Source organism: Struthio camelus, chromosome 25 (genome assembly GCF_040807025.1).
Source record: "Struthio camelus isolate bStrCam1 chromosome 25, bStrCam1.hap1, whole genome shotgun sequence".
Taxonomy (NCBI): domain Eukaryota; kingdom Metazoa; phylum Chordata; class Aves; order Struthioniformes; family Struthionidae; genus Struthio; species Struthio camelus.
This window is the reverse complement of record NC_090966.1, coordinates 4,302,774-4,318,374: the sequence shown is the minus strand read 5'-3', so window position 1 is coordinate 4,318,374 and position 15,601 is coordinate 4,302,774. Positions and strand designations below refer to the sequence as shown.

Sequence of the window (15,601 nt, the reverse complement as noted above, 5' to 3'; positions counted from 1 at the left end):
CCAAAAAAGATTGCTGCTGGGTGGGAACAAGATCTCTCCTGTCCCATCTCGGTGGGCCAACCGCAGGATGTTTATTATTTTGGACGACAAACACCTTCAGAGCCTTTGCCTGAGGGAACACGTTTGCTAGAGACTATGAAAGGCTGAAACTACAGAGTGACCTTAGGTCCCTTACTGAAGGGCTAACTCAGCTCTTTACAACCTCTCTCTAAGAGAGTCATGACCCGTTTTGGATGTGGATCCATTATCTCCAGCATCTCAACACCTCCAGATTAGAGCAAGTGCTACAAGGTATTCTACTCTGAACTAACCTTAAAATCATTCAGTAAGTATAGTGAAGAACAGTAAAACAAAGCATTTGACAGGCTAAATCATGTGACAGCAGGGCACTGGGCTCTGAACTGGCATCCCCCAAGCAGGATTTAAACGAGTTGGCTTTGATGTACAAAGCCCTAAACAACCTGGCATTTGACTGCCCAGACTGGCTCCTCCTCAATTCTAAAAGATCACAGGACGTTTTCAGAAAGAGCTCCAACACACTAGAACTTGCTTCTTCTAAGTCTGATACAACCCTGAAAGAGTATCATTTTCAACATGCAGTAAGTGAAGTATCTGTCAGCTGGAGGCAGAGGTATGGGAGTTCCTGCAAGCGACTAGCTTAGTTTTTCTTGATAGGATTGCTGTAAAGCCACCAGGATTCTGTTACACCACAATACAGTGTTAGGATATCTATCCTTGGGCAGGCTTTTCTAAATAACTAAACCTCGTGAATGTCACAGATATTTCCCTGACCTTGGAAACTATAAAACACATATCTAGAACTGGAGAAACACAAGAAACAATGCTACTTACGCATTCTCTTCATCAAAATTGGCTCGCTTTGACCCAATTTTATAGAAAGAAGGCAGCTGGGGAGGTCCTGATTTCGCAAATGCAGCAGAAGAACCAGCTGTTCCAAAAGCACTGTGAGACTGTTGAGAGAGCTTAGGTTCCTCTTTCTTTCCAGGTGTTATGGCAAATCCACCAAAACCAAAGCCTCTCTTAGTACCAGGTCCACCTTTATTCCAATTCATGATGCCCCCGATATGCCTGTTAAAATCGGAACATATAAATCAATGCCCTTACTGCTTCAGGCAGTTGTATGCTAAACTCATGATCTTTTTTGAAAAGGGATTTCTTCACTCATGATAAGGAGGCTTGGGAAAGCGTGACTGACAACATGGTTTGACCCATTTCCCAAAAAAGGATTTGAGCTTTGTTCCTTTCTTGTAAGTATGAACATATCGCCCCCAAAAACCCTCAGCAAAAAAAATAGGTTATCTTCTAAAAGGGATCATATCCTTCACAGACTATTCAGACATATTTAAGATGTTGCCTGCCTTACTCGCTTTATGAGCCAAGACAAATAAACCCAAAGCCAGAACTTTGAACAACAGGCGGAAGGAGACATGTAAAGTCAACTCAGTAAGTATTTTGCATGTCCATACAGCACCATCCTTGACCGTTTCATGGCTTTGCAAATAGCACGCAACTGCGATCCACAACTGTAAAGAAACGGGCAAAAAGGAGCACACAGCATACTATATTATTAGGAGACACAGCACACTTCTGCCAAAAAGCCAACTCCCTCCTCTTCTTAAGCAAGTGTCCTTAGCCATATCTATGTGCTCTCTAGCCTAAGTTTTTGAAACTGCATCTTAAAGTCCCCACAGAACTCAGCTTTTAACATTAGGAGAAGATTGAGCTGATATACTAAGACTTACACCTTCCGTTCCAAGTGGTTTAATATTTAATCTGCATGGTCAAGTCGCACCCTTAAGGTAGCCCAAAAAAGTGCATGACACCCCGTGCTTTCAAGTGCATTAAATAAGATGGCCCAAAGGCTACAAGTCTTATTAAGCAAAACCTAGCATTCAGTGAGAATCCTTCAACAAGGTCTGAATTCACTGGTAAGAGAAACAACTTAAAGACATCTGAGAGTAAATAGTGCTACTGCTCCCTATGCAGAGCATTTCTCAGCTTGCAACCTGCTCAGTAAAGCTGAAGTCTAGACCACAGAGCTCACTAGGGCTTTGGGGGAAAACTCTGCTTTCAGTTTTCCATGGTAGCAGTTGACTCCAGTATCCCGTTCTCCCACTTGCAGAGATACACCTTGCAGCCTTCGCACCTGCAGATGTGCGACATAAGAAGTCAGAGAGTACAACAAAAGGACGAAACGCGAAAAACTACACTTCTGTTGCTGACATCATACTTAGCAACTTTTATTAAGTTATAAAGCCTGATTTTAAGGATTCTTCCTCACTGTACTTGTCAAGCACTTTTTTTCCTCCCACCGCCCCAGAAAGAAAAAATAATTTTTTTCATCTACCGTACATCTGCAAGACCTCCTACAAAATCTGTCTCGCTTGCCCACGGAGCCCGCTAGGGAGCCTACAGGGAAAAGGTTCCCACGCGACAGCAAGGAAACGCAGAATAAAGCTGTACACGACACGAGCTTTGCTTCCCGGCTAACGCTGTTTTGAGAAAGAAAAGGCCGGGGCTTGTGTCCTTTCTACGGATCATCTTGCCTTTGGGAAAGGCGGCAATACCTCCCCTAACGGCTTGCGTTTGGGGCAATTTGTTAGAAAAGAGGGGTAGCCTCCCGCCCCCGCAAGATCTCTCTTCTCCGGGCACGGAAAGGAAAAACGCGCAGCCCCGGTGCCGCGGGACACGGGAAGCCTCGGAAACGGGGCGCTGCGCCCTGGAGAGCCCCGGGGAGGGCGGGCGGAGGAGGGGGCCGCGGCCCGCCCTGCCCTCGCAGCGCTCTCCTCGCACACCGGGGCTTCGCGCCGAGTGCCGCCCGGCGCGGCCGGGACCGGGGGCCCGCGCGGCCCGTCCCCGCCGCGGGGCCCCGGCACAGAGGCGGGGCCTTTGTCCGGGCCAGGCCGAGGCTGCCCAAACCCGCGCTAGGCCGCGGTGCTGCCGGCGCCCGCCCGCTCGCTCGCTCGCCGCCGGGGGAGGAGCTGCTGCTTCGCCCTGCCCCGCGCCGCGCCCCTCACTCACCCCTCAGGCCCCGCAACCGCCGGCCGCCGCTTCCCCGGTTACCGGGGCGGGGGGGGGGGTGGTGGAGACGCGACGTACGTACGTACGTACGTGCGTGACGTGCTAAGGTCACAGCGCCCTGCGGCGCATGCGCGGTGACGGCAGGTGAAGCTGCGGGAGAAGGGCGGCGGTGCCGGTGTGGTGCCGTATCTCCGCCGCCGGGCGGGCGGCGGGGGCTGCCAGGGTCCGGCTGGGCTCGGCACGGGGAGGGGGCCGTGCTGTGTGCGCACGCAGGCCCCCCGTGTGCGCAAACCCCTACCGTCTACACACACGCACCGCCCCATGTGCCCAAAGCCCGGGCGCTGTGGGCTGGCCCGCCGGCGCTGCAGTGCGCATGCGCCCCGCTACGCAAAGCACGCAGGTTGCGCGACTTGCGGTGGGTGCGGAGTGTTGAGCCGGAGCCGAGCCGGGCCTAGCGGCGGCGCGTGACTCAGGTAACGCGGGCCCCACGCTCCCGGCGGGGCCGCCCCGCTCCCGCCTCCCCCAGGGCGGCGGCGACAGCGACGACCCCGCGGCGCCCTCCTGGGGGGGGGGGGGGGGCTGTGGGACAGGTGTGTGGGGCTGGGCCGTGGGGCTGGAGAGGGCGGCCCGCGCCCCGGCGGGGCGAGGAGCTACTTTTAGCCTCTCTAACCTTGACTTGTGTCCCTGCCTGGAGCTGAGACCGGAGGCGCGTGTCCAGAGTGCGCGGCAGGACCGGTTACGTGTCCACGGTGCGGCGGGACGCGGGAGCAGCACCTGTGGGCACGCGTGGTCCGCTTGAGGCTGTTGATGTGTGGGTGTCCCGGGAGGGGTCTCTCTGGCGGGTCCCTCCTGGGACTCGTGGGGGGACTAGGCCAGCTGGGGGCCGGTGCCTCTCCTTTCCCTCTTTCCTATGTGGACATCAGTGGCTTCGCTAGCTCCTTTTGCCAGGGAAAGTAGGTGGCATGTGAATGGCGGAGGGCCTGCCAAAGCATATTCTGCTCCTTGTCGTTGCTTGTACTTAAAACCCTTCTGTCTTGTAACAAAGATGGCTGTGTTGGGAATTTATTCTCCTTTTCACCCAAGTCTGTATTCAACTCTCTTTGTAAGCAGCTGCAGGCGTTGGTTTTGCATCAGGTTTTATGGAGGTTGCAGGGTACTTGGTAACAGGATATATTCAAGCAGTCTTGAAATTATGATTCTGAAACTGTTGGGGGTTTGTCTGAGCAGGTGGCTATGCCCAGGTGTTTTTAATCCTTTGAACGTGAATTCTGTCATCATGTAAAGAGTGGAGGTTTTCGTCCCTTCCCTTTACATTCCCATAAAATTGTGGCACACCCAAAATAACGTGCTCATTTCTGAGCTCTGCCATGCTGTACTTTCCATCTCGATTATATATATTCTTGTGAGCATGTTTTGTTCAGGTTCTTGTTAGAACGAAGAGTCTTTGAAGGCGTTTATTTTAGCCGTTCTTGTCATTCTTAGCAGTAGGTTTGCTGCATGTGATATTCAGAGGAGACTTGATCTAATCTGGAAACAAATTGTTTCTATTTCAGGTATGTAAGAAAGCAATCTCATTAACATTCAAGTTCCCACTCAGTTCTGCCTGTGAGAGGGAGTGAGTCTCACTGCCAAGTCTGATGCAGCTGATCCTCCATAGATATTTGAGAAACGCAGCAGTAGGGTTATTTCTGCTCTTTGAGGTCCTCAGTTTAGACCTTGTTATTGTAGGGGATGTACAATCTGACTAGGAGACTGGGACTGTTTTGAGATTAAACAGAAAAAATGGAGGAAGCTGGGGGCAAAAAAAGAAAGTGAACTTACCTGACAAACTGTCACTGTGGGCTAGGGGCAGATCTGGGGACAGAACTTCAGTCTCATGAGCCCCAGTTTACTCTCTTTGGGGGACCATACTGCATTGCAGTGTAGCTTCTGTCTTCTTCCTGTTTTTTGTAGACCTTAAAACAAAACACCTCTAACTCTAAACAGAAATAGTGGTAGGGTGCCACGGGACCTGATTCTGAGCATGCAGTTTAGAAAGATCAAAGATTAGCTGTTTTAAACTAGCAGAGGCTATTGCAGCATTGCTGTTGAAAGTTAATGGATTAAGTGCATGTTGAGATTTACTGCTACTGTAACACGTTCATTGATCTGACTGTGTCTAATTGCTAATCAATAACAACCATAGGCACAGCGTGTGCTCTTTGAAATGAGTCAAATCAGAAGGCTGCTGGCAACTCATTAATTGACTGAGAGATGCTATTGGAGAGTCATTTTTTTTATAGCAGAATATCTCTATTTCTAGAACTTGCTTATCTGAACAACTTAGCCAAACGTAAATTTGCTGTTGCCTCAGCTGCTCCTGCTGCAAACAGAAAAGTCTAGCACATCACCTTTGAATTTTTTTTTTTTTCCTCCTTGTAAGGGTCTTCACTTTCTTTATACTGAAAGCAGCAAACGTGGGCAGGATTGCTTCGCCCTCTCTTTGGTCTGACCTCTGATGGTGTTATGAATTTGTTCTTGGAAGCTGGGCTTTACAAGAGGCTTGATGTAACAAAAATTACATCTTCTAGTATGAGGATTTTTTGCGATATTTTTTTTTTTTTGCAGTGAAAATGAAGAGTTTATATATTTTCCTTGCTGTCCTGTTCGTCCCATGGAGTTTTTCGCTGGCAAAGTATGATGAATTTGAGGATGGAGATGACATTATGGAGTATGATGATAATGACTTTGCTGAATTTGAAGATGTTACTGAAGATGCAGTCACAGAGTCTCCTCAGAGGATCATCACTACAGAAGATGATGAAGAAGAAGCTACCGTAGAACTTGAAGGTCAGGATGAGAATCAGGAAGACTTTGATGATGCAGATGCACAGGTGATGCCTCATTTACTTCTCCTGCATGTTCCCTAATGGTATCTCTACACCTTATTTTCTTACCCTGTCTTTTTAGATTTTGATTACCAGGCTTTGGCTTTTCATCCTGCTTGTGATTTTTGTCCTTTAGGAAGGAGATACTGAGAGCGAACCATATGATGATGAGGAGTTTGAAGGCTATGATGAGAAACCAGATGCATCTCCTAGCAAGAGTAAAGACCCCATAACAATAGTTAACGTAGGTAAAAATTTTGATTCTCTCTGTTCAGTACTTTGTCGCTTATTTGTTTATGGTCGATACGGTCATTGTTGTACAAACATATGATGAGAGAATCTGTCCCAAAGAACTTGCTATGATATATCTATATCTATAACTATATTTTTAAGTTTCTAGAACTTCTGTCCTTGGATCAATGCTGTATTCTGTTCAAACCAAGAGCTGTTGATGGGAATACAGATCAGGAAACGCTTCACTAAAACAGAGTTTGAGGCATAGTTTTGGCCAAAGCGTTTTATGACGTAGCCTCCCTTACTCATGTGAGTATAGGGGAGAAGTGAAGGAGCTGTAGTGATGAGCTTCATTTAATCCAGGAAAGAATACAGATCTGGGGGTCTGTCTGTATGTAAAGGTTACATTGATATGCTTACAGTAACACTTTAACAGTGTATTTTTAGCTTGTCTGTGGTCTAAAGCTTCTGATTAGAAATGGACCTCTCTGATTCTTTTTTGAAGCCAATATCTCCCTCCCGTCTCATCTTACCTTTGCCTCCCAAAAGAGGCTTTTACAGAATGATCCAGGTGCTTAAGGCCTGCATTTTTTATTATACATAAAATTTCTTTTAAAATGTCATGGCTGACCTTGGCAATAGAAATTGAAGCTTGCACGTAATTTTATGACTGAAGGGTTATGTGGTGTTAGTAGAACTGTTAAGTATGTTATCATGGTTCTCTGAAGATGGCAAGGTCAGGCAGGGCTCCCCCATGGTCTGTGGCTCCTAGTAATATTCTGAAAATGCTCTTGGTCACTGGGTATTACTTTAGATTTCAGTAGAAGTTGTATTATGATCAGATAATGCTGTGATTGGTAAGGTTTGAAACCCAAATAATCAGTCAGTTGAGTTGAAATGCTGGGCTGTTGACTATTTGGAGGGATAAGTGCTAGCACCGGCTTGCTTGCAAGAGAGAGATATTTTGTTTGTACTAGCCAGGTATTTTGTGAATGCTATTGTCAGTTGTTTCCAGTATGATTCCTGTATGCCAGTAAGGACAAATGCATTATGTAGACTTAGCTCTGTCCTGTGGCCTTTAAGAAGTTTATTGCTGTATTTGGGATGAAACTTCTCCGGTACTCTGTGTTTTCCAAAATAGTTTGTGCGTATGGAATCCACTCATTCAATACAGACAAAACAAATCTTCAATCACTTAACCGTAGGTCCCTGCTCACCTTCAAAACAGCTGGGAGAGCTATTACATGGAGATTCTGATGGTAACCGGTCTTCTTGCTTACATCATGAATTACATCATTGGGAAGAACAAAAACAACCGTCTGGCTCAGGCATGGTTCAATACTCACAGGGAGCTGCTAGAAAGCAACTTTGCTCTTGTTGGTAAGTTCCATAGTGCCTAGGCCCCATTTTAGCTTATTTGAACAGAGCTGGTTTTAAATCTTCAGGTAGCCTATGAAGTAGAGTAACCTTTTACATGCAAGTTCCTGTTAATACTAATGACAGCTCTGCATGTAGTACAACATCATTATCTTCTTCCAGCACTGGAAGACTGCATAGTATTTATCTACAAGTTATTCAGAAGCCTTGTGGTGATACTGAAGTAATCTAGGAACAACTGAGTTCTAAGCCTGTTGATGCAACTTTGCCACTTAAATAGGTGATTGTTAGACTGCAGTTACCTTTCACTGTTGTCTTCTGCAGGGGATGATGGCACTAATAAAGAAGCTACAAGCACTGGGAAACTAAATCAAGAAAACGAACACATATATAACTTATGGTGCTCTGGCAGGGTGTGCTGTGAAGGAATGCTTATCCAGCTAAAGGTAAGGATGAGTAAGTTTGTAGCACTGTTTACCTCTGCCCAATATTCAAGTTCCAGAGGCTTTTCCACTTCAGTGTGAACAACAAGGAGTGCCAGCTCAACTCTTGCTCAGGTTCAGGGACAGGATTCTGAATATGCACACATGAATGGAAAAATGGTCACACTAAAGATCTGTATGGCCCAGTGTTCTCCCACCAGAAGGGGGTAATAGTGAATACTTGGGGAGTGAGCGTAGAAAACAGGAGAAGGAAGCAGGCCTCGTTTTTCCTTAGTCTCCCTTGCTATGTGCTAATGAAGTGCTGCACTTCAGGTATATTTAGCAATCTTTTTCTGTGCTTATAAATGTGTGTTTTTAGTTTCTCAAGAGACAAGACCTCCTGAATGTTCTTGCCCGCATGATGAGGCCAGCTTGTGACCAAGTGGTATGTACTCGGCTAAGCTGTTGCATTTCTTCAGTTCTGCCCGGCTGCTTTTGATTGTTCTCATAATCTCCAAGTGAGCTGCTTTCTCCAGTATTCCACATCTTCCAGTTCAATATCTGTTACAATAATCTGTAAGAATCATTCATGTTTCTTTTGTCTGCAGAATGCAAACTGCTGATGACTAGTAAATTGTTAAAGTATCTATGGGTCTTACTGTGTGAGTGGTTTTGTGAGTGGTTTTGTGAAGCGTTCTATCATGCTTCAAGACATCATCTTGATAAAACACGGTTTTACGATCTGAAACGCTTAACGATTGTTCTCTGTTTCATCTGTCTGAATAGAGCTGGTCAGCGCATATGCTGGTCCGCACACGAACATCTTGTAACGCTACTTTTTGCCCGGTGCCTTGCCCTTGGGGATAAGGGGAATTTCTATCCCCATAAATGCCCAGAGGTGATACCTTCTGGAGAACAGTGGATGCATGCGCTGTGAATGCTCTTTCCATATATGTTTACTTCCATAAAAATATTTAATTTAGATGTGGGTAGATGCTCACAAACAGTGGACATCTGTGCTGCAAATGCGTCTTACAACTCTGCTATTCTATTCACTGCTATTACGATGCAGCATTATACTGGAATGCTGAATTGAGTACTCAGCAAAATTAAAAAGCTAATTTATGTTTCTAAGATACACTAAAAAGTTCTAATTTAACAGCCTTTATCTTAGCTGTGTATTGCCTCACTTAGGCTTTGTTCTTTGCGGTTGTGAAAGAGGAATGAAAACTTTAGATAAACTTGGAAGTAGCAGAAACGTTTCCTTCATAAAAGACGCAGGTCTCCGTTTGGCCAGTAGTCTAAAGGCAGGTCATCTTATAAATCTGATCAAGGCTAATAACGTTTTGTTCCACAGCAAATAAAAGTAACAATGAATGATGAAGATATGGACACCTATGTGTTTGCTGTTGGAACAAGAAAAGCGCTGGTGCGACTTCAGAAAGAGATGCAGGACCTGGTACGTGTGTTGAAACTGGAATGACGGCAAAATGAATACTGGGATATATGAACCTCTCACCTCTAGGTTATGTTGTTGGGAACAGCTGAAAACTTGCGACTGACCTATTGGAATTAGTGTGGGGGGAGAAGACATTTTCACCTAATGGATGAAAGTCTAATGCCATCAAACATCTGAGGTGCTAGCCAGCCGGTGCCAGACTGGGAGAAGAGGCATTCGAAAGCAACTAACCGCTTCATTTTGGTGTGTAGTTCGTTTAGATGGAGGCTGAAGTATGTTATCAGGATGCACACAAGTCTCATTTGGCCTTATTTAATGTGCACAATGGTTTTGTCAAGGAGTGAAAAGTCAACTTAGTAGTGACTATATGCTTAATAGCTAATGTGATATGGAAAGTTTGGGCCTATGTCATCCATATTTACATAATGTAAAATCAAGAAAACACACTGAAGTGTGAGACGAGATTACTGGTCTCAAATAGCAGCACTAAAGTGCAGTTGGTAGGATGCCAGTCAACTTTTTTATATTATCAAGCAGTATAAGCAAGGCGTATTAATGCACTTTGACCATTCCAGCATGGATGTATTAAAACTGTTCTTCGTTTTCCTTAAAGTATTCACTATCGAGGGGGGATACTAAGTCAAAGACAAACTACATGCATTGGTGTTGCATGCTTTTTTTATACTTGAAATGTCCCCAGTCAAACTGAGTAACCGAGTTAACAAGTGTTTACTGTTTCTTATCAAGTACTTCTTAGGGGTCCCATTGTGCTGGAACTGTTCAATCTAATAAGATACTTAAATGCTTGGGACTTTTCTTTCTTTCCCTTTCTTCTCTTTGCAATAGAGTGAGTTCTGCAGTGATAAACCCAAGTCTGGTGCAAAATATGGGCTTCCAGATTCGCTGGCTATCTTGTCGGAGATGGGGGAGGTCACAGAGGGAATGATGGACGCAAAGGTAATCTTGAATGAATTAGTGAAAGTCTTCCTTTGTGGCCCTGACGCTTAAAAGTTAGAACTTTTTCAACTCTACTTCCTGTAAAAATGACAACGGGAGAGCCAAATGGTCTTGGTGAGATCTGGAGAAATCAAGACCCAAAGGAAGTTTAAGGGGTGGTGGAAGAAGGGTATAATTGATGACACTTTTTTTTTTTTGTTTTACTTAACAATTATTAGTCTAACTGAGGACTTAAAACTGCCTTTTGAAGTTAGTTGAAAACTGCCTGGAAGTTAGCTCCGACTGCCAATTTGAAGGAGGGTGTTGAAGGTGGTGTATCTGCAGGTCCTCAAAGCTGAGGTTGATTATGAAATGAAGTGGCAAATCCCAAATAAGAGTTACGTATCTAATAACTCTGAGATGCTAATGTTAATTCCATGCGCTGAGGCCCTCTCTAGCAGAAGCTGATTTAAAAAAATTGCTAGTTTAAATTTCAGTGTCATGGTGGCAAGCTGAGCACAACAATTCTGAGTGATATACAGACAGTTCGGCAAACCGACGGGTGGGCAGGCTGATGAAAACTTGTTGACAGGAGAAACTAACCCCAGCTTCTCTTTCAGATGATACATTTCCTCACGCATTATGCTGACAAGATTGAGTCCGTCCAATTCTCGGACCAGTTCTCCGGTCCAAAACTTATGCAAGAGTATGTATAAAACTAGATCTCTCCTTGCAGTAGGTATTGTAACACTGAACAAAGTCTAGGCTGACAAACTTGTTTGCAGTGTGCAGCCTGCTGAAATGCGCCCAAAGAGAAATTGGGCGCAAAGGTGAAACAGCTGACTGTACTCCTGATGCTTCCAAACGCTGCATTAATTTAGAAGATCAAGGTGCTGTGTTGCCTTAATATTTATTTTTGTGGGATAGTTATTTTGCAGTTTCAGCAGCTCCAAATCTCAAATAACATCTGGCAGTTACAGTGCACAAAGCTGCACAGAAAAAAATTGAGCAATCCCACTAAATGGATGCAGCATGTTAAAGAGCTGAAGAGGCAAGAAATAACACCGCAGGATGCAAAGTAGTGTTGAAAAAAAAAATACATTCATTCAGAACACTATCTGAATGCATTGAGAGTTAGGTTTGAGCAAAGTCTGCAGTATAAAAAACATCAAGGTTGCTTGCCCTTTCCTACTGATGAGATTAAACATTTTGCTGTTGAATCTATAGCTTGGGTGCTCTTGGTCTCTTTGATTCTCAGCTGTGTTCTAGAAATACACAGATGCAATATTCTTTTCTTGAAGCCTCCTAGTTTTGAGGTGCTTTTGGCTGCTGCTGCTTCAGGATTGCCAAGTGGTGGGTGATCTATCCTATCGTGCATTAACACGTAGGCTTGTGTAAGGGAGTATTGTGATCACAGGTGTATAAACAAATGATCCATATCAAAACCTGAAACTGCCAAAAAAAAAAAAAGGGGGGGGGCAGGGAGAAGCATACTTTGATTTAATCATAAAGCAATCTGTGTAACTTGTACTGAAATTGCCTAGGCTCTGTAATATGTTGGTCTGACTTTGTTACATTAGAGTTCTGTGCCTTTTTTTTTTTTTTTTTGCAGCAGTCAAGACTTAAGTTTTCAGAAAACTCCTTCTTTGTTTTTTTGTCACTGATGAACATCTTTAAAAAAATACACAGGCCTTCTTAGGGCTCAGATGATATCTAACAGTCACTGACTGGGTGGTGCAGTTCGCGTGTTTTTACATTAATGGTGGTTTTTGTTGTTTTCCTGAATAAACACTTCAGGAATCTGAACAGTTTGAAACTTAAAATTAGGGTGGAGCAAGGTTTTTAGCCTTGTTTGCTTTACTCTTGTGAGTAGTTTGCAAGTGTCTCTTGGTTCTTGACAAGATTCTCCCTACCAATGTTGTATTTCATATGCCTATATTCTTTTCTTTTCACATTCCAACTGCTCTTTTCTTTCCTACCAGGGAGGGCCAGCTTACAAAACTGCCCGAAACGAAAAAGACACTTTTGTTTACATTTAATGGTAAGAGAACTGGTGTGTGTATACATGTCTGATGGGGGTGCTACACTTTGTGTGTGCAAGTCACATGCTCAAGTTCTGTCTTATGCGGAAGGCAATGTATTACTAATGACTGCAGTGCATGTGAACAGGATCACTGATTGATTAACCAGTAAACAAAAGGCAATAGTAACATTGGGGACCGAGTGGCATATGGTGATGATAATACAGGTCTGAATCCTGCTGCTTATGGATCGTATCAGGCCTGAGCTCGGAATGATCTGTCATGAAGTGAGTTAAGTTCTTGACTGCTTCCTATAGCTGTCTAGCACAATTAGAGAAAGTATGACCCCCAGGAGACACTTTATTTGTGAAACTATTTGTAAATCCAACATTGAGAATTGCAGGGGACACATCCTTATATCTCTGCTGGTGGTCCTATTAGATCACCACTGGAAGATGACTTGCTTTTGGACTACTCCCTGCAGTATGTGATTACACAGAGGTTCTCGGTTAGCCCTGATTCAGTATGAACACAGTCTGAGAGTCTACATTTGAATTTTTCTTAGAAATTCAAGGCCGTAGCTCCAAGAGACGCTAATGTCAGAGGCCAGAATTCAACCTTCAAATTTGCATTGTGTACGGATTAAACTAAGAAGGATTGTGTGGGAGAAACGTGCCTGCCGCTGTGTGAAGAATCTGAAAGTAATCTCCAAAGTGAAATACCCCTTTCACTTAAAGAGGAGGATTGTCATGTTTCTTTCATGAACATTCTGAGCAATAAGGAAGGAGTACGAGAGCTCGCACAAGAAGCCTGTCAACCTCTCCTAATTAATTTGAGGAACTCTTGTTTTTCAGTGCCTGGTTCAGGCAACACTTCCCCAAAGGATATGGAGTCTTTGCTGCCTCTGATGAGCATGGTTATTTACTCTATTGACAAAGCAAAGAAGTTCCGTCTGAACAGAGAGGTAAGCAATATATTCTTTTTCTCTCTTCTGAGTATTGTATGGAATTTCAAAAGTTACCATTTTGATCTTTAATCTTCAGGTTGGGAGCCTTATGTTCCTAATGTAACTACCACAGATACTGCATTCTGCTCCTGGGGAATCTTATTGAATGGGGAATCCGTATTAACTGAACTTGCTTTTCTCTTTGAAAAGGGTAAGCAAAAAGCTGATAAGAACAGGGCTCGAGTGGAAGAGAATTTCCTTAAACTGACTCACGTGCAAAGACAGGAAGCTGCCCAGTCCCGCCGAGAGGAGAAAAAACGGGCAGAGAAGGAACGAATCATGAACGAGGAGGATCCAGAAAAGCAGCGTCGGCTGGAGGTGAAATGGGTTTTCAGATGGTTACGAGCTACTTGCGAATTTCTCCTGTAATATCTCCGTGGCTGCTCGTACGCCTACCAGTAGGGTGGTCAACTTCCATTTCTTATTGCGCTAGAAGGCGGACAAATTTCATACTTTTATTCTCTTGCTGTTTGAACCGTGTGAAGGCTGTCAGTGGGGAGCCAACTCCTGTGCTTAGAGGAGATGTGAACCTAAGTGCAGTAGTGAAGATTGCATTTTTTGTTTTCCTCTTCTGAAATTGTTAGCTTCCTCTCTGAGGCGAACATTGATGTTCATTCAGGTCTCTGCGTTCTTCCCTACAGGAAGCCGCTTTGAGGCGTGAGCAAAAGAAACTAGAGAAGAAGCAGATGAAGATGAAGCAAATCAAAGTGAAAGCTATGTGAATCCATTGTGGGAAACCTGTCTCGGTGCCGCCTGCAGAATTTTAATTCATAGGGTACAAAGACGTAGTTGACTCCACAATCTTACGCTTCTTTGAACACTAGTAGCCATTAAGAGAAATGCTCCATGCATTGGTGTTGCTTTTCGAGTATTACAGCAACATGCAGGTGTATGTAGAGAGCTTTGTCTCGGCAGTTTTATTCCAGGTGGTTAAAAGTTTTGCTCCTTGTCTGTTTAAAAAAATGCAATATTCCCGAATGCTTTTTGTCATTTGTTCTTTAAAAACAGAAGACTGCAAACCCGTCCATGTATGCTGGTAACATATCAATGTTTTGGTTTTAAACTTTGCTTTTAGTTATTGGGAGGGAAGGGGGGACTTCTTAAATTAACGGGAGGAAAACGGCACAGTAATCATTCAGCGCGCGTTTATTTGCGTCAAGCTCGTAAAGACACAAAACGGAGCCTTCCAGACGCAGTATGGAAAACTTCAAGGATTTATGCCCCGTAGAAGTGATTTTTGTTTTGTTTTTACTGACAAGGGATTGAAACAGTATTAGATCATCTGTGAGCTTGATTGGCATATGTGTAAAACACATAGATCGGTTAGATGTCAGGGAATAGCATATACAAACACTGTTTCCTACTTGTAGTTTTGAATGCTGTAAGCTTAATACAATGTGAAATCTGTAACGTAAGGGTGGTGTTTCTTCAGGAGTGACTGCATGGTGAGTTAGCAGCTTCAACTAGCTTTCCTTGAATATTTGTAACTGTACCAATTTGCCTCAAATACTTTTCTCCTAGTCTCAGCAGCTGCTGCCTAGTTCACTTCAGCAAGAAGCTAGATTCAGTGAAGTATCTGTGCAATTGCCAATTTCCCCAAACAAGTAAGAATGTTTCAGAGGATTTGTATCCTCTTCATCTGGTGAATGGTCATTTCTGGGTTTTGAGTATAAATGGGGGGAAGGAAGTGAATGCCCCTGTGCAAACACTTTGCTATCTGAGAGCTCTGCATTTTATAAATGCTTCCTGTCTAGAAGGCATTTTATTGTTGCTTGTAACAGACTTTTTACAGTTTTGTGGGGAAACAATGTCTTGCTTTTTTGTTGTTGTTGTTGTTGAGTAACTCGTGCAACTTTCGTTCTGAGGCAATAACAATGAGCTGCTGTTGAAACAGCAAGTGCTTAAACGTTCTTGTTCCAGCATGGGATACTTCACACTGATTTAAATGCAAAAGTCTGTAACCCGATACATGTAAATGCATTAATTTTATAATGGTTGTGAAAATTAATTTAAAACCCAAACTAATGTAGATTATGTGAAAGCTTGGCATTATTTAGCTTTAAAGATCAGGATTAATACTGTATTGCTTCACAAAGTTCCTTGAAAGGAAATATTAGTTTGTGCTCTTTTAAAAAAGCGGACAGGTCCCCTACATTTGTGGGCCGTGGCAGCTAATTTTGTAATATGAACATTCAAATGAACTACCTAATGAAGAGTAAAACATGACTGAAACACTC

The 15,601-nt window shown here is 43.9% G+C and overlaps 2 protein-coding genes across 8 annotated transcripts in view; one reads left to right on the top strand and one right to left on the bottom strand.

Annotated features, from left to right (window-relative positions):
• The window catches only part of DDX42 (DEAD-box helicase 42), a 20,872-nt gene extending 17,485 nt beyond the window's left edge, over positions 1-3,387 (bottom strand). Inside the window, exons 1-3 of one of the 6 annotated variants that reach the window (XM_068919056.1) lie at positions 3,043-3,145; positions 2,066-2,167; positions 853-1,089 (exon numbers count right to left, since the gene is read on the bottom strand). In XM_068919056.1, coding sequence (XP_068775157.1) covers positions 853-1,073 — 221 coding nt within the window. In that variant the 5' untranslated portion in view covers positions 1,074-1,089; positions 2,066-2,167; positions 3,043-3,145. Of the gene's footprint in view, positions 1-852; positions 1,090-1,763; positions 2,168-3,042 lie in introns of those variants that run through there. The other 5 variants (XM_068919055.1, XM_068919060.1, XM_068919061.1 and 2 more) reach the window with 5 other exon arrangements.
• On the top strand, positions 3,165-15,601 carry CCDC47 (coiled-coil domain containing 47). 2 transcript variants are annotated; one of them, XM_068919067.1, is made up of 13 exons: positions 3,165-3,515; positions 5,650-5,915; positions 6,046-6,153; positions 7,349-7,523; positions 7,845-7,966; positions 8,322-8,387; positions 9,300-9,401; positions 10,248-10,358; positions 10,958-11,043; positions 12,320-12,378; positions 13,213-13,322; positions 13,515-13,682; positions 14,006-15,601. In XM_068919067.1, exons 2-13 carry the CDS (start codon positions 5,655-5,657, stop codon positions 14,084-14,086), a joined length of 1,449 nt encoding a protein of 482 aa, XP_068775168.1. In that variant the 5' UTR covers positions 3,165-3,515; positions 5,650-5,654; the 3' UTR covers positions 14,087-15,601. The 2 variants fall into 2 exon arrangements, with proteins under 2 accessions (XP_068775168.1, XP_068775169.1); XM_068919068.1 differs by lacking the exon at positions 3,165-3,515 and adding an exon at positions 3,615-3,791.